The sequence below is a fragment of the Haliotis rufescens genome, unplaced genomic scaffold (genome assembly GCF_023055435.1).
Source record: "Haliotis rufescens isolate VD_foot unplaced genomic scaffold, xgHalRufe1.0.p SCAF_6, whole genome shotgun sequence".
NCBI lineage: Eukaryota > Metazoa > Mollusca > Gastropoda > Lepetellida > Haliotidae > Haliotis > Haliotis rufescens.
Window position 1 is genome coordinate 9,022,920 of NW_025964334.1, and position 24,768 is coordinate 9,047,687.

The 24,768-nt window shown below is 42.7% G+C and overlaps 2 protein-coding genes across 4 annotated transcripts in view; one reads left to right on the forward strand and one right to left on the reverse strand.

Annotated features, from left to right (window-relative positions):
* Positions 1-2,758: 2,758 nt before the first annotated feature.
* LOC124151678 (sushi, nidogen and EGF-like domain-containing protein 1) lies at positions 2,759-11,958 on the reverse strand. Its single transcript, XM_046524268.2, has 6 exons — positions 11,488-11,958; positions 10,075-10,269; positions 7,245-7,358; positions 6,764-7,009; positions 4,350-4,547; positions 2,759-3,457 (listed from the first exon to the last, which is right to left on the reverse strand). The coding sequence occupies exons 1-6, from the start codon at positions 11,810-11,812 to the stop codon at positions 3,282-3,284; spliced, it is 1,254 nt and encodes a 417-aa protein (XP_046380224.2). The 5' UTR covers positions 11,813-11,958; the 3' UTR covers positions 2,759-3,281.
* An 86-nt stretch (positions 11,959-12,044) lies between these two features.
* LOC124151676 (sushi, von Willebrand factor type A, EGF and pentraxin domain-containing protein 1-like) overlaps positions 12,045-24,768 on the forward strand; it is a 35,903-nt gene continuing 23,179 nt past the window's right edge. For 2 of the 3 annotated variants that reach the window (XM_048385863.1, XM_048385865.1), the window contains exons 1-6: positions 12,045-12,128; positions 17,649-17,738; positions 18,436-18,628; positions 19,862-20,002; positions 21,679-21,829; positions 24,396-24,517. In XM_048385863.1, the coding sequence (XP_048241820.1) occupies positions 17,658-17,738; positions 18,436-18,628; positions 19,862-20,002; positions 21,679-21,829; positions 24,396-24,517 (688 nt within the window). In that variant the 5' untranslated portion in view covers positions 12,045-12,128; positions 17,649-17,657. The remainder of the gene's footprint in view (positions 12,129-17,648; positions 17,739-18,435; positions 18,629-19,861; positions 20,003-21,678; positions 21,830-24,395; positions 24,518-24,768) is intronic. The other variant, XM_048385864.1, reaches the window with a different exon arrangement.

Here is a 24,768-nt window from a genome sequence, read left to right on the forward strand (position 1 = left end):
ATCGCTTCACCGACCGGTACTACGGTGTTGATTGACGGCGGGACCCGAAGCCTTTCCTGGATCAAGACACTGCGTTACGAGGTACTTCAGACAAAGCAGTTCAGGGTAAACACATGTCTTGGGACGTTGCCGCGTGATTCCAAACAGATAACATAACTTCCTCGAATGAATGTCAGAACAAGTCTTCACGAAAATAGCCGTGACATGGCTGTGTGATTTATGGCAAATGCGTGTATACCTAGAAGTGATAAATACTAGAATTCATGTTACAGAAAAGTGTATGATAGTGTATGAATGTTATGATTGATAGTGTCAAGTTGAACATATTCATAGATATTGTTTAGGGTTTTGAGTTTCCTGGAAGACCTCACGTGAGTTCTGGGAACTTCAAATAATCCCCCTTCAGCAGAACTTCCTGGTTGGACTGTTTACTGTCTGTTGCCTTTGTTTATAACAGTCTCTGAGGAGCTTTCTCCTGACAAACAAGTTTAATGTGCACCTTATCGCTGGTATATGTGTTTTGAGACCTTGTACTATGCTCTTTAAACAAGCCAAAGACACTCCATTTTATACACTGTTCAATGTCACCTTGTCCGCAATACCCTGGTAAACTCACTTCTCGCATATGTATGCTTAGATTGTGAGATATTCCACTGAACGTTTCTTGTGTGATTGTCTGCCTGGACTCAAGTAGTTACAGTCCGCGCTTCAATAGCTGTAATACTGGCTACGGCGTAAAGTAGTATAAACTTACTACAAGGTGAAAGATTAATTATGTCGATTACGAAATCAAATCTAAATAGCCGAAACCATGGTTCATATACGAGTTTTAAACGTTGCTGAAACAGATAAACCAATACGGTTCAGACATATGATCAGTATTCATAAGCGTTGTTCTTGTGAACTCTTTGTATTCTTAACACTGATGCCGTTATTCCGAAGAAGAATAATCACACTTCTAAGATAGTGAGTGAGTAAGTGTGTGTGTGTGTGAGTGTGTGTGTGTGTGTGTGTGAGTGAGTGAGTGTGTGTGTGTGTGTGTGAGAGTGTGTGTGTGTGTGTGTGTGTGTGTGTGAGTGTGTGTGTGTGTGTGAGTGTGTGTATGTGTGTGAGAGTGTGTGTGTGAGTGTGTGTGTGTGAGTGTGTGAGAGTGTGTGTGTGTGAGTGTGTGAGAGTGTGAGTGTGTGAGTGTGTGTGTGAGTGTGTGTGTGTGTGTGTGTGTGTGTGTGTGTGTGTGTGTGTGTGTGTGTGTGTGTGTGTGTGTGTGTGTGTGTGTGATCTTGAGTATGACGTAGATGCCCAAGACGTAATGAAACGCTTTGACTTGACTTGTGTCTACACAAACAGTTGTGGCCAAGCTATGGCGGTCGAAGTCATATCATATTGCTGTAAAATATCTTGGGTATCTGCAATCGTCACATGACGAAGATGGTGTATAGCGATCTTCATGTTATCATTTACATTATCATACTGCTGACAATACACATGTATATCCCCTGGCACAGACATTGGTTATTTCCATTAGCAGGTTTAAGGGTTTGGACGGAGGGAGTTATATTATTCTAACTGTAATGCATCCGCGTGTACCTCCTTAAAGAGTCAATTGTTGACATTACAAACAATAGAAATAAAATATATGTAAACCCACAAAGAGACGTCTAGAGCGAACAACAATAGACCGCTCCAAAGGTAAACACGAACGCCAGACAAGAGAAATTGATACGTCAAGGGTTACCTATGGTTATTTTGATGATTATATACAAGTCTGTCATTGACTGTCATTGGCTGCTCACTCGCCCATGTTATCCGCCACAATTACCCGAAAAGTATTGTCCTTGATGATATATGTCAAACACTTATTACATGACGTGTTGGGAATCCCAAGAAGAATGCGATGTTCTGATTGGCTGCCTGCTTACACCAATATAACAAGTTTCTTTGTCCGACTGGAAGAGGTTACTCCCTGGGGAATATTTGGTCGTCAAGCTCTGAGTTTTTACCATGTGACGCTTATGATTAGCTTATTCATGAACTCGAGATTAGTGTTTTGTTCATTCAAGTGTGAGGGTTGGTGAGTTGGCATGTCTCAAATATCGCGTAATGAATATGCCACATGTAGAGGAAATACGTACACGCAATTAGTGTATTGCATAGCATGAACTATCCGTTGCAGGAATGAGTGATGGATAAATAGACATAATCATATTCAGCAAAAATGTTCTTTAAATTCACAACTACATGAAGAACAAACTCGGTAAGATTCATTTTGCCCTTCAGTTTATATGCATCAAAACTAAAACGAATGATGCCAACACACGTGGCTACTAGGTCATGCAGACCGCCTCCGTGGTCTTGTGGTAGAGCGTCCGCCCGGAGAGCGGAAGGTCCAGGGTTCGATCCCGGGCCGCGTCATACAAGAAGACGTTAAAAGATTAAACTTGTTGTTACCCTGTCTGGCGCTCGGCATTAAGGGGCTAAAACAAGGACTGGTCGGCTCAGAGTCAGTATACTGTGTCTGAGTGGGGTATTCATGTTAAACTGCGGCATGGTATCTCATTGAGCTAGCACTATAAATCGGCATCAGTCCGGACTAGTACAAGCAGCCACACACACACATACACGTGCATGCACGTCGCTATATAAGTGCAATAATCTTGGACGCGACGTTAAACCCAATTTCACCTCACCTCACTAGGTCATGCAAGAGGATGACCAGAGGCAGATGTAACACTGGAGCCAACGTGATAAAAAACGTCGATTTGTATTGGACATTTTTATTACGTTATGAGATACATTCGTGTCAATGATAGCAACACAAGGATCTTCTGACATGATAATCATCATAATCATAATCATAGATATGAATATAAAAGCGACACAACCATTTCCCTAAAGAGATCTCAGCTACAAGAGAGTCCGCTTTCGACTACCTACTAAGCATGTGTTTGTGAGAACAGTTTTTGTATTATGTTGTAAGGTAGAGCAGAGATTTAAATTGATTGGAAATGAACATGATCAGTGTCTGTTAATAGTGTATCATCACGACCGATCTGTTTTAACATGAGCTTATGTACACTTCGATCGTTGAAACTGATAAACCGGCATATTTGCTATGATAAAATATCAAAGCAAGCCCAGTATCTATCATGTAATCTTCACTCATTATCGAGGTCTTTAAAGTACATGTTAAAGAACATTGGATTTAATATCACATCATTGCCACATATGGGCAAGTAGCCAAGTCTTTCGGCAACTCATACCATTAGAAAGTCCCATTGACGTCAACATCGAATGTTGACGTTAGTAGGTACACACATGTCAGTATGTTTGAGACATGCGGTGTTAAAGTCCGATTTCTTCAGTGCTGCTATATACTGTTCTTTTATGGCACTGACGTCATCACAAGAACCCGGACTGCTGAGGATGCCACTAGATGCACCGATGGGGTCAGCCTCATCTACGTAGAAATGCATGCTTTGAGTTTTTTACAACATCCATTACAAACACAACAATAGTTTGAGTTCACAGGTACAGACAGACATCATAACCGTCATAACATTAAACCTATATAATCGTACAGGTATTTCCTGGGATCCCAACACTTGACTGCGTGGTAGCTTGCCCCGACGGTGTGGGGCTCATAATATCCACCACTGTTTTTTTATACAAATTGTGTGAGTGGCGGGTTCTGCCGGTAGGGCAGGACATGCTTGCCCTTTTCACGGACACCTGGCGTCATCATTGACTCTCCGTGATGCAAGCATATGTTCCCCACTATTTTGCCCTTTACGCCTTAAGAAATCTGTTTCGGCGGATAGTCGAGACTGGTTATTCTCTGGCGTTGACGTATTATATTTGTTCTGGTCATCATGTAAAGGCCGACGTCGGCGTAAAACAGAACAAAACAAACACAAACCTTATACAGATCTGAAGACATGATTAAATATGCTGAGTGAGTGAATACGACTTAACGCCGCTTTTGGCAATACTATATAATGATATGATATCACCAAAAAATGGGTTTCACAAAGTGTGTACGCGTTAGGAATCGAACGCGGGGTTTCGTGGTGACATGTGAACTCTTTGAACTCCCTACATCTCTTTGAATAATGATATATATTATGGATGATACGTTACGTATAAGGAAAAATATAAAATATTTTTGTCTGAACTTGCCACACCAGTGTTAAAATACAATAAAATATATCATCATTGAGTGTGTGAGTATGTTTTACGCCGCTTTAAGCAATGTTCTAGCAATATCAAGGTCTTCGGCGTGACGAGCGGATGCATAAATATATCAACACTCATTTAAGTATCATGTTTTTCAAAACATAAAAAACAATTACCTTCACACTGGATCGTTCCTGGGTTTGAAGACCAAGTTCCACCTGCTCCGCACGCATACCATTGGCTCCCATCGATGTCACGTGGTAGGGTTCGGTTAGCCAGGCAGCCAATCAAACAATACTGTCCAAAGTCTTGTCGCCAACCGTTGCAAGCCACGTACCCAAACTCAGGCACTGATAAGTTATCACATGGGTAAGCTGTATAGGAGAAATATGAAATTAAAGATATATTCTCTCACTTAAATACACGTTAATCAGCATAATATGTATTATTTGCGTAAAACAATGATATAAATGGGTGTAAAAATGAAACTGTAGTTTAGATACTTTTACTTGTTTTTTAACGGCGCACTTAGCAAAATTACAGCGCAGGATGCGTGCTGAAAATAATAGAGTCTGGACTAGACAATCCAGTGGTTGACATCATAAATCGCGCTTCGAGCCTGACCCAATCCATGTAGGGCCTCATACGACAGGCTTAGGTTGCTGGGGTTGGAATCCTTACAGACGGAATCCTCTTACGGAATCGTCACGGATATGATGCCGCGAGGGACATAACGTATCTTTTTCATATAAATGTAGTAATTGGCATTGGGTGTGCATAGTATAATTATTGCAGAAAAAGGTCCTGTAAGGTTTCAATATATGTTTTAACTTATCATCCCACTTAGGGTATTTGGATACATTATCTGTCCCATCACTTCCTCAGTGCCCAGCTTATACCAAGATGACTGTCTTTAAAAGTTGCGACATAACCTTACCATCCGTGCATATATTTCCAAGTCACCTTACCATCCTTGCAGATCTTCCAACGTCACCTTACCATCCCTTCATATGTTCCCGTAACACCTTACTATCCGTGCATATATTCTCAAGTCACAACACCATCCTTGCAGATCTTCCCACAACACCTTATCATCCATGCATATATTCCCACAGCACCTTACTGTCCGTGCATATCTTCCCACAGCACTTTACCATCCATGCATATATTCCCAAGTCACCTCACAATCCATGCATATATTCCCACAACACCTTACTATCCGTGCATATCTTCCCGCAACACCTTACTATCCATGCATATATTCCCAAAACACCTTACTATCCGTGCATATCTTCCCACAGCACTTTACCATCCATGCATATATTTCCCAAGTCACCTCACCATCCATGCATATGTTCCCACAACACCTTACTATCCGTGCATATCTTCCCGCAACACCTTACTATCCATGCATATATTCCCGCACCACCTTACTATCCATGCATATATTACCGCAACACCTTACTCTAAGTCCATAGGGTTCCGTAAGATTTGTTGGGGTCTGTCTACGCTATTATGTAGCAGTATTACAAAAAATGCACCTGTAGTGAGGTTAGAATAGGTTCCCAAACAACCTATTCAGGCGTCTGAATGAATCGAGTGGCAACATACGACGTGGATCTCTGCTTACAAAATAAATCACTGTCCAGACACACGACTAATTACAAGTCGGCGTCATATAGCTGGTACATGGCTTCGTGAATATCAATTTAGACTAACCCTGCCGTCATGTTATTGTGAGACCCATAAATATTATCATAATGTCCATACAACTGACAACAATAAACTGTCAGGATAGATTGAAAGGTGTTCAGTAGTGTAATTGAAGACCTCACGGACATGAAATAAATTATTGCTGCATTCGTCATGTCCTTTATATTATTTTGGCATACTGCCGATGAACCGTCGCACACAAATGAGAACAGATAGCTGAGTATCGAGGAGTAAGTATGTCCTAGACTCCTGCTAATGATCTCATTCATTCTTGCTCATCATTGCATGATTGTGTCTGCCAAGTCAGCTGCAATGCCGTCACTTGATGATTATTTACATACACATAGTCCTGGGTTTAATGCCACTATGCGTTTCTGTAATATCACAGCATGTCAGCTTACAGTGTCGGGAAATACCAAATTTCGCTGGTCTGAGATGGGTATCACGTTTGAAACCAAAAGGCACGAATATAGTGCTGACAATCCAAAGAAACGATCATAGTCAGGGCGAATCTGGGATTCGAAACTCCGACCATCGAATCCTGGCACGACTAAAGGACGTCACTCTGCACAGCGAGACTCGGCACCATAGACGGCCGAGTTCCCAACTGTGGTTACCCTTGGTGTGTGTGTGTGTGTGTGTGTGTGTGTGTGTGTGTGTGTGTGTGTGTGTGTGTGTGTGTGTGTGTGTGTGTCTGTGTGCACGCGCGCGTGTGAATGCGTGTGTGTGTATGAATGTGTATGCATGTGTGTGCGTGCGTGCGTGTGCGTGCGTGTGTGTGTGTGCGTGCGTGCGTGTGTGTGTGTGTGTGTGTGTGTGTGTGTGTGTGTGTGTGTGTGTGTGTGTGTGTACGGGTGTATGGTTGTGTATTGCTTACGTCTAATGCTGAGTTGAAACTTGCACTCCGTCTGTAAACCGTTGTTTGGTTTGGTGGCCACGTATTGGACGAAGAAGTCGCCCCAGGGGAAGCGGTAGGAGTTGGTGACGTAGTTCGGCGTCGTGACGACGTTGTTACCAAAGGGATCCGTGAAGGCTGGCACTGTCCACTTGTGGGTCAGCTCATGGTCAGCTGTGTGGAGAGTGTCGTTGTCTTCGCAACCACTCATAATAGGGGGCTGCACATCTGGGGAACCATGAGCCAATAATGTGTGTATGATAACTGTTTGTGGGGTATATAAAAGTCAGAAATTATTTACAGGTGATACAGCTCTAAGTACTCAATCTTCGTTGCTAATTACATCAATTGTGTTGTTAAAGAGTATACTTAGGATATAAACATGCATTTTCAGATTAGAGGTGCTATCAGCTTTTGATGGCCGTATATTTGTTAGCTTGATCAGCCATGGTGGTTTTCCTACCTGCTTCACAGTTGACCCCCGACCACCCAGGCGAACACACACACGTGTACATCTCCAGACCGTTCACACACGCGCCTCCGTTCTGGCAGGGGCTGCTGTTACAGGACTCAGCGACTGGATGGAGAAACAAATGTGACCGTCAAACAAACAAACACCTTAAATTATTATCACTTAACCATACCAGTGACAGTGATTATTGCATGACGTGACATGACCCCTCAACGAGTGCAAGTCAAGACTGCATCCATCTGCTTCAAAATGTACTCTCCAAAAAAGTAGGGCATATTCTGATATGATGGTAATGGGTGGATGATGTGGAACTGATGTGGAATGGGGTTTAACGTCGCGTCCAAGTTTGCACTATAGCGACGTGCACGTGAGTGTGTGTGGCTGCTTGTACTAATCCGGACTGATGCCAATTTATAGTGCTAGCACACTGAGATACCGCAGTTTAACATGGATACCCCACTCAGACACAGTATACTGACTCCGAGCCGACCAGTCCTTGTTTTAACCCCTAAAGTCTATCCAGGCAGGGTAACAACAAGTATCATCTTTTAACGTCTTTTGGTATGACGCGGCCGGGGATCGAACCCTGGACCTTCCGTTCTCCGGGCGGACGTTCTACCACTAGACCAGGGAGCCTGTCTGTAGGGATAAGAATAAGGTGAGGACGATGTGTAACCCATGACAAGAAACACAGCATGTTGACAGTGTATTGTAAAGGTGCCAAACAATCAAAAAAGACGACAGGGGTGTGTAGTTAAAAAATAAACGTTTTAGACTTGATCAATAAAGGACATCTCCCAATGACAATTTGAGGGAGACTTTTCCACTTGACGTGCAGCGCCTGACCCAGTTGAGCTGAAGGAACGGGTGACCTTTGACGACGGCGTACATGTCTCCCGATCACACCGAGACGTCCTCTCGGTCAGGACGCATGGCTTGTGAGGGTCGTTGATGTCTTGCTACTGGAGGGGCGGTTGGTTAGCCTCGTGGTTAAAGCGTTCACTCGTCACGCTGAGGATCCGGGTTCGATTCCCTACATTGGCACAATATGTGAAGCCAGTTTCTGGTGTGCCCCGCCGTGATATTGCTGGAATATTGCTAAAAGCGGCGTACAGACATACTCGTTCATTCACTTGCTACTGGAAGTAGTCAGTAACGATACGTGCACGGTGGGCACGTGGATTATCGTGTTGAAAGACAAAACGTGGACCAGCTTGGCGCCGAACGGCAAATCTATTGGCGCCAGTATGCTGTCTCGGTCGTACTGTCCAGTGAACCTTCAATATGCAATATGCAGAGGCGTTCTGGCTCTCATCATAGTGGTCAAAGTGATCCCGCCCCCATATCATTACAAAACCACCCCCAATTGGCGTCTTGCTAGAATGTGCCGACTTGTTAACGGTGGTACAAGACGTGATCGTCGAGCATGCAGATTAACTGCATTCTTACGATTTCCTATCGCCTGGTCAGTAACTTAAGCTTCTATGGCCTGGTGCAAGTGGGCAGCGGTTTGATTGGCTGTTTGGGCCTGGTTTCTAACTAATCGATAATATGTTAGGACAACCTGTTCAGGGTCGATCATCGAATAAAAATAATATCCTACTGTGCAGAAAAGGTAATGGATATGACGTATATTACACAATACTGGCTCTGAGTCCAGACTTTCCTTGATGTAAGAAATTCGATGAAGGAAAATGTGAGCCACAAATGTGTTAAGTTTAAGGACATGTTTTATTATGATATGATCAATATCCTGGATAAGTTAATCTTTTTCTATAATATATCAATTGAATGAACTGAATATTGAAATGAAACATTAAAATCAGATTTATGATTATAACTACTCCTTCCTGTTGATAATTGTTGTAAAAGGTCAATAATATATGGATATGTACAATTGTCTATGATGTATCAATTGAATGAACTGAATATTGAAATGAAACATTAAAATCAGATTTATGATTATAACTACTCCTTTCTGTTGATAATTGTTGTGAAAGGTCAAAAATATATGGATATGTACAATTGCCTATAACATATCAATTGAATGAACTGAATATTGAAATGAAACATTAAAAACAGATTTATGATTATAACTGCCCCTTTCTGTTGATAATTGTTGTAAAAGGTCAATAATATATGGATAAGTGTCATTAGCTATGACGTGAACGTTAAAGACTGCAAGAGTTAAAGTCATAAGATGCAGACACCCACGCTCAATGAAATCATGCATACATGTATAATTACATCCCAGCATGGACACATATAGAAAACAAAACACATAGCAACAATATACCATTTCGATAACTACAATGTAATGACCAAATATAAATTGTCAATGCAAGAGAATAACCAACCTAGATTCTCTGCCGAAACAGATTCCACTTGGCAAATAGCTGTAGAAATTATATGAATGGACCACTGAAAATCAGTGATGACATCAGGTGTTCGCGAAAAGGGTAAGCATGTAAGCCATTCATACAATTTTCTTAAAAAGTTAAGTATTTCGCAGCAGAGCAGTACTCCTGCCATTCGACATCAGCCTGTAAAACCAGACTATCAAGTGATCTAGTAACCAGAAAATCATGTGACACGAGAGTACTATTACTGATTTTGTTGAAACTAATATAAACGGTATGTTAATGTTGAATTACGTCATAACATTCCCCAAACGAGTAACAATTGCATAAAATCAGATTCATTTTTTCAGATATTGAAGGACAGGTGTCATGTGGCCAAGCAATGCTTTATTACAACTGCAATATACCAATAACCAGGATCGCAAAACCATGAAGATGATCATTAACGAGTGATGACTTACACAGGCACCTTGGCGTAGACCCCGTCCAGAATCCATACGTGGAGTAGCTGCTGGAGGTGGAACATGTCATTGTGGCAGTCCCTGTCATGTTGTACCCTTTGGTGCATGTGTACGTGGCCACGCTGCCGTAGTTGTTGCCGTTGCTGACTGTGACGGCACCGTTTGACGTTGTTTGTGGCGTACCACAGGTTATAACTTTACAGAAATGAGAATCGTATTATGCTAATATTTACACAAACAGAAATATACAATGGTTTGAAATGATAGGCTTAACGAGCCCACCAAGTATCTGTACGTGTTTGGGGGTGAATAGAGGGTAATGTTTTCCAGCTACATCTTCAATACCAGATATTTTGTAACTAATGGTCGGTCCCTTATGTTTTATTCTAAACTAACATATGTCCCATTGTGCAGAAAAGGTAATGGATATGACAAGATAGGTTCGTGCATCAAAAGGTACCGTGACAATCCGCATGCTCATTTGAACAATAGGAACATGCACGCATTCATAATCAAGGACGTATATGAGACACAATACTGGCTCTTAATCCGGACGTTCCTTGGAGTAAGAAATTCGATAAAGGGAAAGGACAATTGATTATGATATGAATAATGTGCTGCATAAGTTAAATATTTTCCATAATATATCAATTGAATGAACTGAATATTGAAATGAAACATTAAAAACAGATTTATGATTATAACTGCCCCTTTCTGTGAATAATTGATAAAAAAGGTCAATAATACATGGATAAGTAGCAATGCCACGAACGCATTGTCTGCAAGAGGTAAAGTTATAATATGCAGACACTCACGCTGCATGAAAGCATGCATACATGTATAATTGCATCCCAGCATGGACATATAAAGAAAACAAAACACATAGTAACAATATACCATTTCGATAACTTCACTGTAATTGGCAAATTGAATAGTCAATGCAAGAGAATAACCAACCTAGATTCTCTGTCGAAACAGATTCCACTTCAGTGGCAAAAGGCAAAATCAGTCATGACACCAGGTGTTCCAAAAAGGGTAAGCATGTCCTGCCCTACCGGAAGCACCCGTCATTAATTCAATTTGCGTAAAAAAAGTAAGGATTTATTGTCTGACGCAGCACAGCAGTACTCGTGCCATGCGACAGGATGGTAAAACCAGACAATCAAGTGACCGAGTAAGCAGAAAATCAAGTGACCCTAGGGTACCATTACTGATTTTTTTAAACTAATAAAAAAAGGTATGTTAATTTTGAAATACGTCATAACATTCTCCAAACGGGTAACAATTGAATCAAATAAAATTCACTTTTTCAGATACGGAAGAAACAATCAAATACACATGGATGCTACTCAGGGGCCCGTAGACAATGGGTGCACGGTGGTTGATACAAAGACAGATGATTGGCACCATTACCATTATCACAGCATGTTCCATATCTCCCAGCCGGGCACCTGCATCCGCCGTAGGAGGAGTCGTACGAACCGTAGGTACAGCGAGTGTTGCAGTCCCTGTAGTCGTAGGCGCCGGCGCCACCATCACAGTGCTCAAAAGTCCCACAACTGTCAGCCACCGACACCTGTCTCTCTCTGACCTGCCTCCCGTAGCAGAGTCTTGAACAGGTGGACCATCCTTGCCATGCTACCCACCTGCATCGGCACGCATCCCATGTTGGAGCTCTCTGACTCCATGTTGCATGTAGCATGAACAGAGCAAACAGATACACCATACATAAACACATTGTGTCGGTGTACACTCTTTTCTGGATATAGACGAACGGGATAAAATCCCTATTTCAAATACACTGCGTTGACTTTCTTAGAAAAGAGGCACGAGTCGGAAAACAGGGCTTGGGTTACTTCCTGAATCACTGGGCCAAGACGTCAGCTGCAATAAGACTATTGGGTAGATTTGAGACCGCCTACCCACAGTGGCTATACATAATACAGGCGTCACGCGATTAGAAGTAAACCAATACACCTTCTTCACATGATCTACAACCGTGACAGGCTCTACCGTTATAGGAGCACAGACCTCAAACGACGCAACGCGCAGTGGTAAGTAGATTACTGTGCTGCTGATAATGCTATGGTACTGTTTATAGGACTGGCTTCATCGAATTATCTGTATGCTACTTATACCTGTGTGCTAATATTCTTACTGTACATTTGGCTTACTCCAATTATCTGTATGCTACTTGTTATCTATTACCTGTTGATGTCTATGTTAATCTGCGGCTATCACAAAACGTCATGCAAGCATACCTCTCATCACCTGGTCGTTGTTACCCCAGCTTGATGAGGGTGTAAGAATCTACACTGTAACGTTGCTATATGCAACTGTATCTACACTCAGGTCGCTGGCATCGAGGTAAAATTCAAGTATTGATCATGCAAAAATATATTGACATGAAAACAATATTGCAATCTCATAAACATATTTTCCGGGGAGTCGCAAGAGGTAAAAAAGGGTAAGCATGTCCTGCCCTACCGGAAGCACCCGCCATTCATTCAATTTGCGTAAAAAAAAGTAAGTATTTATTGTCTGACTGTCTGGAAATTTGTATAAAGATGTATGACATACTCCTTCCAGGTTGGATCTTTATCATGATTATTGTATACACCCTAGATAATTCATTGTTCCTGGGGGCTACGGGTGGCCCAGTCGTCTAAGGCGCCGCGATTCGCTGTGCAGAGTTGCGTCAATTGGACACAACAAAAACCTATGATTGTGGGTTTGAATCCCGGTTCGCCCCGATTATGTTTCTAGGTTTGTCAGCACCATGCCCGTGCTCGTGGGTTTCACCGAAGTGGTAAACGTGAGACCTGCACCACTTCGGGCTTTCCTCCCACATTAAGCTGACATGCCGTGATATAACTGGAATACTGTTAAAAGCTGCGTTAAACTCAACTCACTCACTCACTCTACCCTAGGGCTATCAAAAAGCAAATTGTAACATGTTGAGTTTGATATGAAAATATTTAATAATCATATTTATACTTATTCATTGTCCTATTGAACTTTGGAAGATATGGTGAAAACAAATAGAAATGTACCGGCTATGTTACAAGTAGAAGCTGCAAGATCATATCTCGAGGTCACGACTTAATTTCTCAAGGTAAAAAAGACCGACAATTCTAGAGGGGCTGATCTTTTTAAAGCAATAACTTACAATAATCATGTTTCAATCAAAAACACTAATTGTTCGCTACACATGCAGGATTTCATGGAAAAAATGTTTTGAAAAATATAAACTTTCCAGTGACCGAAAATGTAACAAAAATCGTGGTTCCTAAAGACTCGTCTTAATTTCGTGATATAAAGCCGTGTTATCTCATGGCCTTTTTAATAACGGCGTGGCCTCCAGGTACTACCTCGTTGTCTTCTGGAATTATCCTGTGGCCTACATGCAATTACAACTGGCCTCCGGGTATCATCTTGTGGCCTCTAGGTATTATATTTTGATATCTCGGTGTTATCTGGTGATCCTCAGGTATTATAAGGAGGTCTCGAGGTATTATCGCATGGCCTGTCGATATTACTAGTACTAGTACCTGGGAGATATATGTATTATCTTGTGGCCTCCTGGTTTGTTCTCGTGGCTTCAAGGATTTATTTTGTGGCCTCGGTTGGTTATTCATTGCCAACAGGTATTATCTCGTGGTCTCCAAGTATTATCCTGTGGCATCCAGGCATTATCGCATGGCTTCCTGGTATCGTCACGTGATCTCTGAGTTTTATCTCATTGCCTCCAGGTATTATATTGTGCTTTCCAAGCTTTCTCTACTTGCCTCCAAATTTTATTTTGTGACCTTAAGGAATTATATCATGGTCTGTAGGCCATCAGGTATCATCTCATGACCTGTCGGTATTATATGTATTATCTCGTGGCTTCCATGTTTTATCTCCCGGTCTCCGGGTATTACCTCGTGGTCTCCAGGTCTTATCTCACGGTCTGCGGATGGCTCTAGTGGCCTCCAGGTATTATCTCGTGGCCTCCAGGTCTTATCTCACGGTCTGCGGGTGGTTCTAGTGGCCTCCGGGTATTACCTCGAGGTCTCCAGGATTTATCTCACGGTCTGCGGGTGTTTCTAGTGGCCTCCGGGTATTAACTCGTGGTCTCCAAGTATTATCTCGGGTTCTCCAAGGTTTATCTTACGGTCTGCGGGTGGTTCTTGTGGCCTCCAGGTATTTTCTCGTGGTCTGCAGGTTGTATCTGATGGTCTGCGGGTGTTTCTAGGGACCTCCAAGTATTATCTCGTGGCCTCCAGGTCTTATCTCACGGTCTGCGGGTGGTTCTAGTGGCCTCCGGGTATTACCTCGTGGTCTCCAGGATTTATCTCACGGTCTGCGGGTGTTTCTAGTGGCCTCCGGGTATTATCTCGTGGTCTCCAAGTATTATCTCGTGTTTTCCAGGTTTTATCTTACGGTGGTTGTAGTGGCTTCCAGGAATTTTCCTGTGGCCTACATGCAATTACAACTGGCCTCCAGATATTGTCTTGTGGTCTCCAGGTTTTATCTCACGGTCTGCGGGTGGTTCTAGTGGCCTCCAAGTATTATCTCGTGGCCTCCAGGTCTTATCTCACGGTCTGCGGGTGGTTCTAGTGGCCTCCGGGTATTACCTCGTGGTCTCCAGGATTTATCTCACGGTCTGCGGGTGTTTCTAGTGGCCGCCGGGTATTATCTCGTGGTCTCCAAGTATTATCTCGTGTTCTCCAGGTTTTATCTTACGGTGGTTGTAGTGGCTTCCAGGAATTTTCCTGTGGCCTACATGCAATTACAACTGGCCTCCAGATATTGTCTTGTGGTCTCCAGGTTTTATCTCACGGTTTGCGGGTGGTTCTAGTGGCCTCCGGGAATTACCTCGTGGTCTCCAGGATTTATCTCACGGTCTGCGGGTGTTTCTAGTGGCCTCCGGGTATTACCTCGTGGTCTCCAGGATTTATCTCACGGTCTGCAGGTGTTTCTAGTGGCCTCCGGGTATTATCTCGTGGCCTCCAGGTCTTATCTCACGGTCTGCGGGTGATTCTAGTGGCCTCCGGGTGTTACCTCGTGGTCTCCAGGATTTATCTCACGGTCTGCGGGTGTTTCTAGTGGCCTCCGGGTATTACCTCGTGGCCTCCAGGTCTTATCTCACGGTCTGCGGGTGATTCTAGTGGCCTCCGGGAATTACCTCGTGGTCTCCAGGATTTATCTCACGGTCTGCGGGTGTTTCTAGTGGCCTCCGGGTATTACCTCGTGGTCTCCAGGATTTATCTCACGGTCTGCAGGTGTTTCTAGTGGCCTCCGGGTATTATCTCGTGGCCTCCAGGTCTTATCTCACGGTCTGCGGGTGATTCTAGTGGCCTCCGGGTGTTACCTCGTGGTCTCCAGGTCTTATCTCACGGTCTGCGGATGGTTCTAGTGGCCTCCAGGTATTATCTCGTGGCCTCCAGGTTTTATCTTACAGTCTGCGGGTGTTTCTAGTGACCTCAAAGTATTATCTCGTGATCTCCAGGTTTTATCTCACGGTCTGCAGGTGGTTGTAGTGGCTTCCAGGAATTATCCTGTGGCCTACATGCAATTACAACTGGCCTCCAGATATTGTCTTGTGGTCTCCAGGTTTTCTCTCCCGGTCTGCGGGTGGTTGTAGTGGCCTCCAGGTATTATCTCGTGGCCTCCAGGTCTTATCTCACGGTCTGCGGGTGGTTGTAGTGGCTTGCAGGAATTATCCTGTGGCCTACATGCAATTACAACTGGCCTCCAGGTATTGTCTCGTGGTCTACAGGTATTATCTAGTGGCCTCCAGGTATTATCTCGAGCCATCCGGGTATCATCTCTTGACCTACCGGTATTATCTGGGGATCTGTATGTATTATATCGTGGCCTCCAGGTATTATCCAGTGGCCTCAAGGTACTATCCCGCTTGCCTCCAGGTTTTATCTCACGGTCTGCAGGTGTTTCTAGTGGCCTCCAGGTGTTATCTCGTGGTGTGCGGGTGGTTCTAGATGCCTCCAGGTAATACCTCACTGCTTCCATGTATTATATCGTGGCCTCCAGTTTTTATCTCATGGACTGCGGGTATTTTCTAGTGGCCTCCAGGTATTATCTCGCTGCTTCCATGTATTATATCGTGGCCTCCAGGTTTTATCTCATGGACTGCGGGTGTTATCTAGTGGCCTCCAGGGATTTTCTAGTGGCCTCAAGGGATTTTCTCGTGGCCTCGAGATGTTATCTCATGGTCTGCAGGTATTATCTAGTGGCCTCCGGGTATCATCTCTTGACCTGCCTGTATTATCCTGGGACCTGTATGTATTAAATCGTGGCCTCTAGGTATTCTCTAATGGCCTCCAGGTACTATCTTGTTGTATCCAGGTGTTATCTCATGGTCTGCGTGTATTGTCTCGTGGAGTCACCCATAGTCACCTCATAGAATTACATGTATTTTATTTTTAATGCCATTTTTCCAAAGGTGACTGTCATGTATCTGTTTGTACTATATTGATGTGCGTGTTATTTTAAAACCTCAGTTGATCATAAAGGTTGAACCGGGCCTCCTCCAATCAATCACACAAAAAAACACATTGAACCGATGAAACCGTCATTGCGCAGACAGTAAATATTCAGCTGTATGACGGTAGCCTGTCAGTATAATGAGAAACATCCAACGTCGACAGAAAATGATCGCACACAATCAACCGAACAACCCAACCATTTAAGTCAACTCTTGCGACAAGAAATATAGTGTCAGACTGAAAATAGGTATTCAACATTACAAAGTAACAGCGGGTACCCCATCTGGCCCATGCCGTACTATTGAAACACTCTTTGTTGTTCTGCCGACCTGATACGGTCGCTGCAGACATATATTTCCTTTCTTTTTTTCTGAAATCCGAACTTTTGTACTGGAGGCCCACATGTTAATTTGGAAGTCTATCTGTTGTGACTTTAAGCGCCTGCGCTGTCTTGTAGATAGAGTGTCCTGAGAGCGGAAGTTACCCGATACCCGCCCGCATCATACCGAGGACGTTAAAACATAGTACTTTTTGAATACACAATGTGCTTTTAGAATGTGGTCAACTGTAGCAAATGTTATATTTGGGGATAACACTTTCTTAGCAAAATACAAATTCTGATACCTCGAGTAAGGAATATCTGGGAAAAGCAGAGTCGAGTGTACGGTTCAGACTATATCATGAGCAGGTGCTTATAAATTACTATAAATTGTAGTTTTTTAGTTCTTAAGTTTTTAGAACATGTATTGATTTTAGGATATTTAAAAGAAGTCAATCTCTATAATACAGGCATATCTTAATTTGACAATCAGGTTTTACAGGACACCGCACCGGTGCTAGATACTGTGATAAAATATACAATACTTAACTATTTCTTCCCTTGAACTATTCTGTTGGAAACTAGATCTCCTTTAAACACAGAAGCTCGTAACATTTATCTCGGGCCTCTCTGAGTGTTCTTTTCCAATTTCTAAACATTTGTCTGCTCTGTGTGACCATCTGTTCACTTGTTTAAGGTCTCTCGGCTTGTACAACACTACTGTGATTATTTACACTGTATTTTTCACCCCTTTTACATTGCAGCGCAGATCCATGGCTCGTTCAATATTGTTATGCTTGATCCTGTATGTCGCTGTCGCCGACAGTGGAATACTGACTAAAGACTTGCACAGGGTAGGTACCGTTTGCCCGTGTGCAATTATACGTGTCATGAACTGTTTGTGAAATATCTTAATGCCTTACAATATTTTAACTGCATTTATGTAACTGTTCAATTTAGATTATTATACTGTGTATAATGTATAAAAAGTACCATACGTGTAGTTTAACATCGGCTTCTGTTTATTTGTGAATGAGTGCGTGAACTGGGTTTAACGCCGTTTTTAACAGTATTCAAGTATCACGGCGTGTCAACTTAATTTGGGAGGAATGCTCAAAGAGGTGCAGGTCTCAGGCATTTGCAACTTTAATGCACCCGAAGGGCACGGACATGGTGCTGACAAACAAAGATACATTATCGTGGCCAATCCGGAATCGATCCCACAATCAAACGTTTCTGCCCTGCCCAAAGGACATAACTCTACGTATATAATCGACTGCACTTATGATATAAATTCTTGAAATGTTTCCCGTAATACTCCGGGACACGTAACAACTCGCATCAACTCGGGGCAGAGTTGCTGCCCTTAGTTGTGCCAGAATCCTGTTATCGTGGGTTTGAATATCGGATAGCCCTGTTTTGTTTCTGTTTTACAGCATCATACCCGTGCTTCTAAGACCTGCCTCACTTCGGGATTTAGTCCCACATCGAAGATAACAAGCCATGATACGAGTATAACTGATTTTTTTCACTAACTCACAATGTTTCCAGATCCAGTATTTTGAGTCTCGAGATGGCTGTGCAATGCTGGACAGGTTTGACTCCGATGTGCAGTGCAAAGGAAATGTCCACGACGTATTTTCTGTAGCTGGACAGGTTATGACCATGGCTGACACGGGGACTGTGTGTCGGGCTGGAATTACTTTGGACTTTTTTGCTTGTAAAGGAGGGCTTTGGGTCCAAGGTAATAATTTTGTATCTATCATTTTTACGTGATAGGACGTGAAACCAGTTTGTTTGTTTGTTGTTTTACTCCGTACTCAGCAAATTCCAGCTGTATGACAGCGGTCTGTAAACAATGAAATCTGGACCAGACAATCCAGTGATTGATATCATGAGCATCTATCTACGCAACTGGGATACGATGACATACATGTACATCACCCAAGTCGGTGGGCCTTCCCACCCGATCCTATGTGTCGCCTCTTACGACAAGCATGGGTTACTGAAAACCATTAACCATTGATTCCACCATTAACGTAATTTATTACTCTCACTGCATCATGCCGCTCAAAATTGGCCAGGACCGCACTCGACATTTTACCAGTGCTTCAATCCTTGTTGCCATAGACAATCACAAGATATCTACTAAGGCGGTTCTATTCTATTAATTGGTTTACGGATCATCCGGCTGTAAAATAAAAAAAAGCTGGAAAAGATATAATTCTCAATTAAGAGTATCGTTATATCCGAGTCTGGAATCCCAGCAATAAAATATATCACAAACCGTTTTCATGCCTTTATCATCCCAAACTGGCTCCAACAGGAGATATCGCTTGGGTGAGTTCAAGCAATAACTGTATTGTAGATATCGATACACTGTAATTGCATCACAATGCTTTGCAGACCATTGTGACTGATTGTCATTGATTACCATATCGCCACAATCAAATGACATCACTAATGGCTCTGCTACTGAAGCTGTCAGCAGTACTTTTTACACTTAAGACACTGCTTATTACTGTCTACAAAATGAAAAAGTTGGAAAAATGATGGTGGTTGATATATAAAACACTCGTTGATATAATTGATATCAAAAGATACTCGGGTGAGATGTCTATGTCCCAACAAAGGATAAACTCACCACGACCCACAAAACAAACGTGCTCACGCTTTGCGACGGATGGTTGCTGACCTGTGTAACCGAGGCCAGTTCTGTTAATAGACGCACCGTCCCTTGGGCACGCCAGAGACCAATGAGGTTCGAATCCCGGTTCGCCCCGACTATGTTTCTAGGTTTTTCAGCACCATGCCCGTGCTCGTGGGTTTCACCGAAGAGGTAAACGTCTGAGACCTGCATCACTTCGGGCTTTCCTCCCACATTAAGCTGACACGCCGCAATTTAACTGGAATACTGTTAAAATTGACGTCAAACCCAATTCACGCACTCGCTCACTTCATCCAGTTCTAATTTCAGTACCGGTATCTTTTGCTCGCTCGTTAAAACGTCGGGAGAATCAACATCACAGAGAAAAGCGATTTTGGGGGCTCGTTTCAAACGTAATTGGCGCTATAAGTGGAGTTGTCAGCATCGTCTGCACGTTTGTGTGTGACAACGGTATGTATATTTTCAATGTATGGCATGAGACGAATATAGACGGACATCCCTGGTTTTGAAACCAGGAATATGCCTTGCAAAGACCAGTTCGAATTTTGGGCAGGTGATCATCATTCAAATGAGTTCATTTTCTCCTTTATACATATGGCTTGTCGTTGGTGTATCCGTTTGATTTTATTGTGCCTCTAAAGCAGTGGTGTTAACCTATGTCACGCCAAATTGTTTAACGAGTAATAACCTGTTACAATAATGACACGTGTACGGGTTAAGTTACACTCAAGGTCAATGCTTCTTGTCCCAGTCCATTCGTCACAACTCGCCTCTTTCCGTAACCTGCAACAAGACTCGTCCCCCTATCGATTAATGTTATGTGCGAAAATAAGAAACCAATCAGTATGCGCGTATGACTTCAAGTACTTCGATCAAAGAATCCATCAGAAATATTTTTTTTGATTTTACATATGTCTTGCATTTAAAAATACACCAAAGATACACTTAAATGTGTTCAATCGTACTTAAAGTAATGTTATATGTGTGAATCATTACGCTTCGAGTTGACAAGTCTTTTAGCTATGCCCGTTTGCGCTTACACGAAACCCAGTCGCAAAAATGGCCACGAGAGGGGCACGGGTCGCTATTCGGCTTGTCCCGGAATAACATGAATTGGTCACGAATGGGCCCAGTCGTCTAAGAATCGCGCTTTCTGTTCATAGACGTGTCAGGATCCACTAATTGTTGGCGTAAATTCGTTCTGGGGATATTCATCAAAGTGGTTAAATTATCTGACTGGCATCATCCATGGTTGTCCTCACATACAAAGCTGAACAGGACGAAACAAACGTGACATAATGTTCAAAGCAGCGCCGAGTCATACACGATTTATTTATCTAGCCTTACTTATTAATTAGGATTTATTATGTATGTCTGCGTTTCCACAACTGAGGATGTTGACTACTTCAGTCTGAAGGGGTCAAAAATAAATTTTGACCGATGCAAACTGTAAAATACTTCGTCTTCTCCTATATATCGACTTATCCGAAATAAATAGTGGGATGAGAAAAGTGCAACCTGTAACCACACATATGCATCATCATCATCATCATTATCATCATCATCATCATCATCAAGCTCTAGAGTCAAATGGGGCTGTAACTATTCATCCACGTATATATGCATTACGGTACTTTGTGTGACGTACGTTTGTCGTAAAGTCGAGTTGCGATAAAAAGAAAGAAACTTTACGTGTTTTTTGTACTCTATAAACTTGCTGTACAGATTGGTCTCTCCTCTAGAGTTTTAATATTCACTTATCTAGACTTATCAGACTAGGTCAAAGTTTCTTTCCCTTTCAAACTTATTCCAATCTCAATGACAGACATTTCCTGATGACCATAACTTATGTAAATTAAATGTAAAACGTCAATGAATATCTGCGCCAAACACATTTCGTAATAGGCAGTTAGATATTGATGGGAATTGAAAAAGCATGAAAAATTACAAGACAGAAATTATTTGACATTAGAAACTTGTAATCTAACAAGATTGAACATCATAAGAAAGATTATGGTGTCCTTCTTCTGATTAAGCATTCACACACACATCTTAATTGGGACAATTGAAATATGACAGGAGTTTCTTGGGCCTTTGATCACATGGTTCTGGTATTTATCCATCAGGAGGAGGAGGAGGAGGAGGAGGGGGAAGTCCAAACACGTTCCCCCAGATTGACTGTCCGAATGTTGGGCCTCAATACGCCAAGACGGGAGACACTATGGTGGTTACTTGGACAGAACCGGAAGGAACGGATAAGGAGGATGGCAGTCTAAGGTTTTTCCTTCGTGTAACATTCTTAGTGTCTCAACACTCGAGACGTTTTACAACTGTATTAACAACTTAGCAAACAATTTTTCAGCGCCAAAATGACATTCCGATCAAATATATGTTTAATTACATATTCTTCCTACGCCTCATCATTTGATGAAACACTATTCACATGAATGTTTAGACTTTGATCTAAAGGTATTTGATACAAAATCTTTGTATTTTACTGTAAATCTCCTTGATCCGTAAATCTACGCATTTACCACTCAATGTCGTTCATATTTGCATTACATGATTTACGGATCTTTTAAAACACCCAGAATAATTATGAATGAAAATGATATTGCAGAATAATAGTTTTTTAAATGGATGTTAAAAAGAGGTTTGGCTGAAAAGTTAATACATGAAACGTTTTACAAATACCAAGGGAAAACCTTCCGGAAACAGTTAGTAACGGTAACAGTCCTGAATACTATATAAACTGACGGCCAAAATATACTTCTAGGATAAAATATGACCAACACAATTTGAAACAGCAATAACAATTGTATTGTAGAAATTCATCATTCAGAACAGTAAAATGCGAATTTACTAATTCAACAACAACGTCCTTGACCTCCAACAGGGACATTTCTTGACAAGGGGTCATTCGTCCAGTATTCGATCAACAACATTGGTTACAACTTTAAGGTGACGACGGCCCGGACCGTTCAATACGGGATATGACCTCCATGAGCGGCAATGCATCTTCGAATGCGGCGTCGAACTGAGTAGACAAGCGTCCTCACATCGACTGCAGGTATCCGATTCCATTCCTCACGGTGGGCAAAGATCAACGCTTGTCTCGTGAAGGGAGGATGTTGACGTTTCCGAAGACGACGCCCCAGCTGGTCCCAGAGATGTTCTATGGGTGACAGATCTGGTGATCGAGCTGGCACGGCAGGACAGTCACGTTGTTGGCGTTGAGGAAGTCTCTAGTAATACGGGCTTTATGGGGTGTGGCGTTATCTTGTTGGAACACCGTCCGTTGTTGACGCTGGAGGAAAGGAGGAACCACTGGCCGTAAGATATTGTCAATGTAGCGTTGTGCTGTCAGATTGCCTTCGATGCTGACAAGTTCCGTCTTCTCGTCCCCGCAAATGCCGCCCCAGACCATCACACTTCCGCCCCCGTAAGGTTCCACCTCCTGGACACAACAAGGAGCCGTGCGTTCACAACGTCGTCGATAAACTCGCGTACGCCCATCAGGTTTAAAGAGTTGGAACCTGCTCTCATCACTAAACAGCACTCGCCGCCATTCCCTTTGTTGCCATCGCTGAGTTTGCCTGCACCACGTCAATCTGGCACGTCGATGTTGACGGGTCAAAGTCATGCCCTTGAAAGGGCGATAAGCCCGGAGACCATAATGTCGTAGTCGTCTGGTCACTGTTTGTCTGCTGACCGGATGTCCTAAGCTGTTGGCAGCTGATGACGTCACAGTAAGAAATCTGTTCCTCAGATGAAGTACCCGTAAAAAGCGGTCATCCTGCGGGGTCGTGACCTTTGCTCTGCCACTCCGTGGTCTGTCTGCGGTTCTGCCAGTCTGTCGGAGACGTGCGACCAGTCTGGTAATGGTCATCTTGGAGCAGTTCATGTTAATGGCAACCACTCTCTGTGTCGCTCCCATCTGCAGCATACCTTTGGCTCTCTCCCTCTGGACAGCGGCCAGTCTTGGCATGTTCGTTGGTGTTAATCATCGCAACCAATGATAGGGAACAGATCCGTGCGTAATGTATACCCGGAAATTGCACGATAATTTGGGAAGGAATGTTTTAAAAAATTGCTGAAAAACACCAATATCTCCCAAAATCCGCAAAGCACGTGCAAAGAACGACAGAGAACATAAAGGCTGTATTCGTGAGATGTGTGCTTTACTGTTTTTAACAGGTTGGCATCTTTGTTTCAAAGTGGCAAATCAGTTAATGTTGGTAACGGTTCTTTTGGCCCTCAGTTTATAACACAGCTACGCGATAAATCGCAAAGAACAATGAAGAGCAAAGCGTGGTTTATTTCACGATAAAACATTGTTTTTTTAAGACGTCATGTCTAGAGATTCGAAATACCAAACCTAACCAACCTGTTCGAAAAATGGACTTGTCCGACATTCCCGAGGTCGGATTATATTCAGGGACCCATCATTATTAAAATTTGGGTAAATATTTTTAAAGCTTGTGCATTTTATCAACACCCTTAAAGGGGCGGTACATAATGTTGATATCTCATATAAGAAATGTACGACTCAGTGTAGTTGTTTATCGTACAATAAAACACTGCAGGGAGAACTAACCACGTGCGCCCCTCATGGTTTATTCTCCCTGCAGTGTTTTTTTGTACGATAAACAACGACCAGTCGTTTATTTCATAATTACGTTCCAAGCCTCGCAGATGTGCATTAACACGCGAACCCACTCATCTCCTTGCTGAAATGGACCAACAGACACGGCAGAGAAAAGAATCCTGATCATTTAACCAAGTATCATTTGAACCAAGTATAACTATGTTACTGCTAACACACGTATGAAACATGTTGCAGCCCTAAGAGATCTGGGTTGGCTCCAGGTAGTGAGTTCATTGCGTCCACACACTTCATCAAGTACAGAGTTGTGGACAGTGGTGGACTGTCAGCTGACTGTGAAATTGTCTTCTCAGTGCACAGTAAGTTACGATGTGTGTGTGTGTTTGTGTGTGTTTGTGTGTGTTTTGTGTGTGTGTTTTTTTTTTGTGTGTGTGTGTGTGTGTGTGTGTGTGTGTGTGTGTGTGTGTGTGTGTGTGTGTGTGTGTGTGTGTGTGTGTGTAATAGTCAGGATTTAGTTTATGGAGCTAGCCCACTTAGGCACCATTCTGAAGCATGGCACAGTATACTGTCTCCAAGCCAACCAGTTCTTGTTTTATCTCTTTAATGCCGA

Coding starts and splice junctions, on each gene's coding strand:
- LOC124151678 (XM_046524268.2), bottom strand. CDS start 11,812: ATGTGTTTATGTATGGTGTATCTGTTTGCTCTGTTCATGCTACATGCA. Junction 7,010..7,244: donor GGGGGTCAACTGTGAAGCAG/GTAGGAAAACCA, acceptor ATGGTTCCCCAG/ATGTGCAGCCCCCTATTATG. Junction 4,548..6,763: donor GTTTCAACTCAGCATTAGAC/GTAAGCAATACA, acceptor TCTCCTATACAG/CTTACCCATGTGATAACTTA.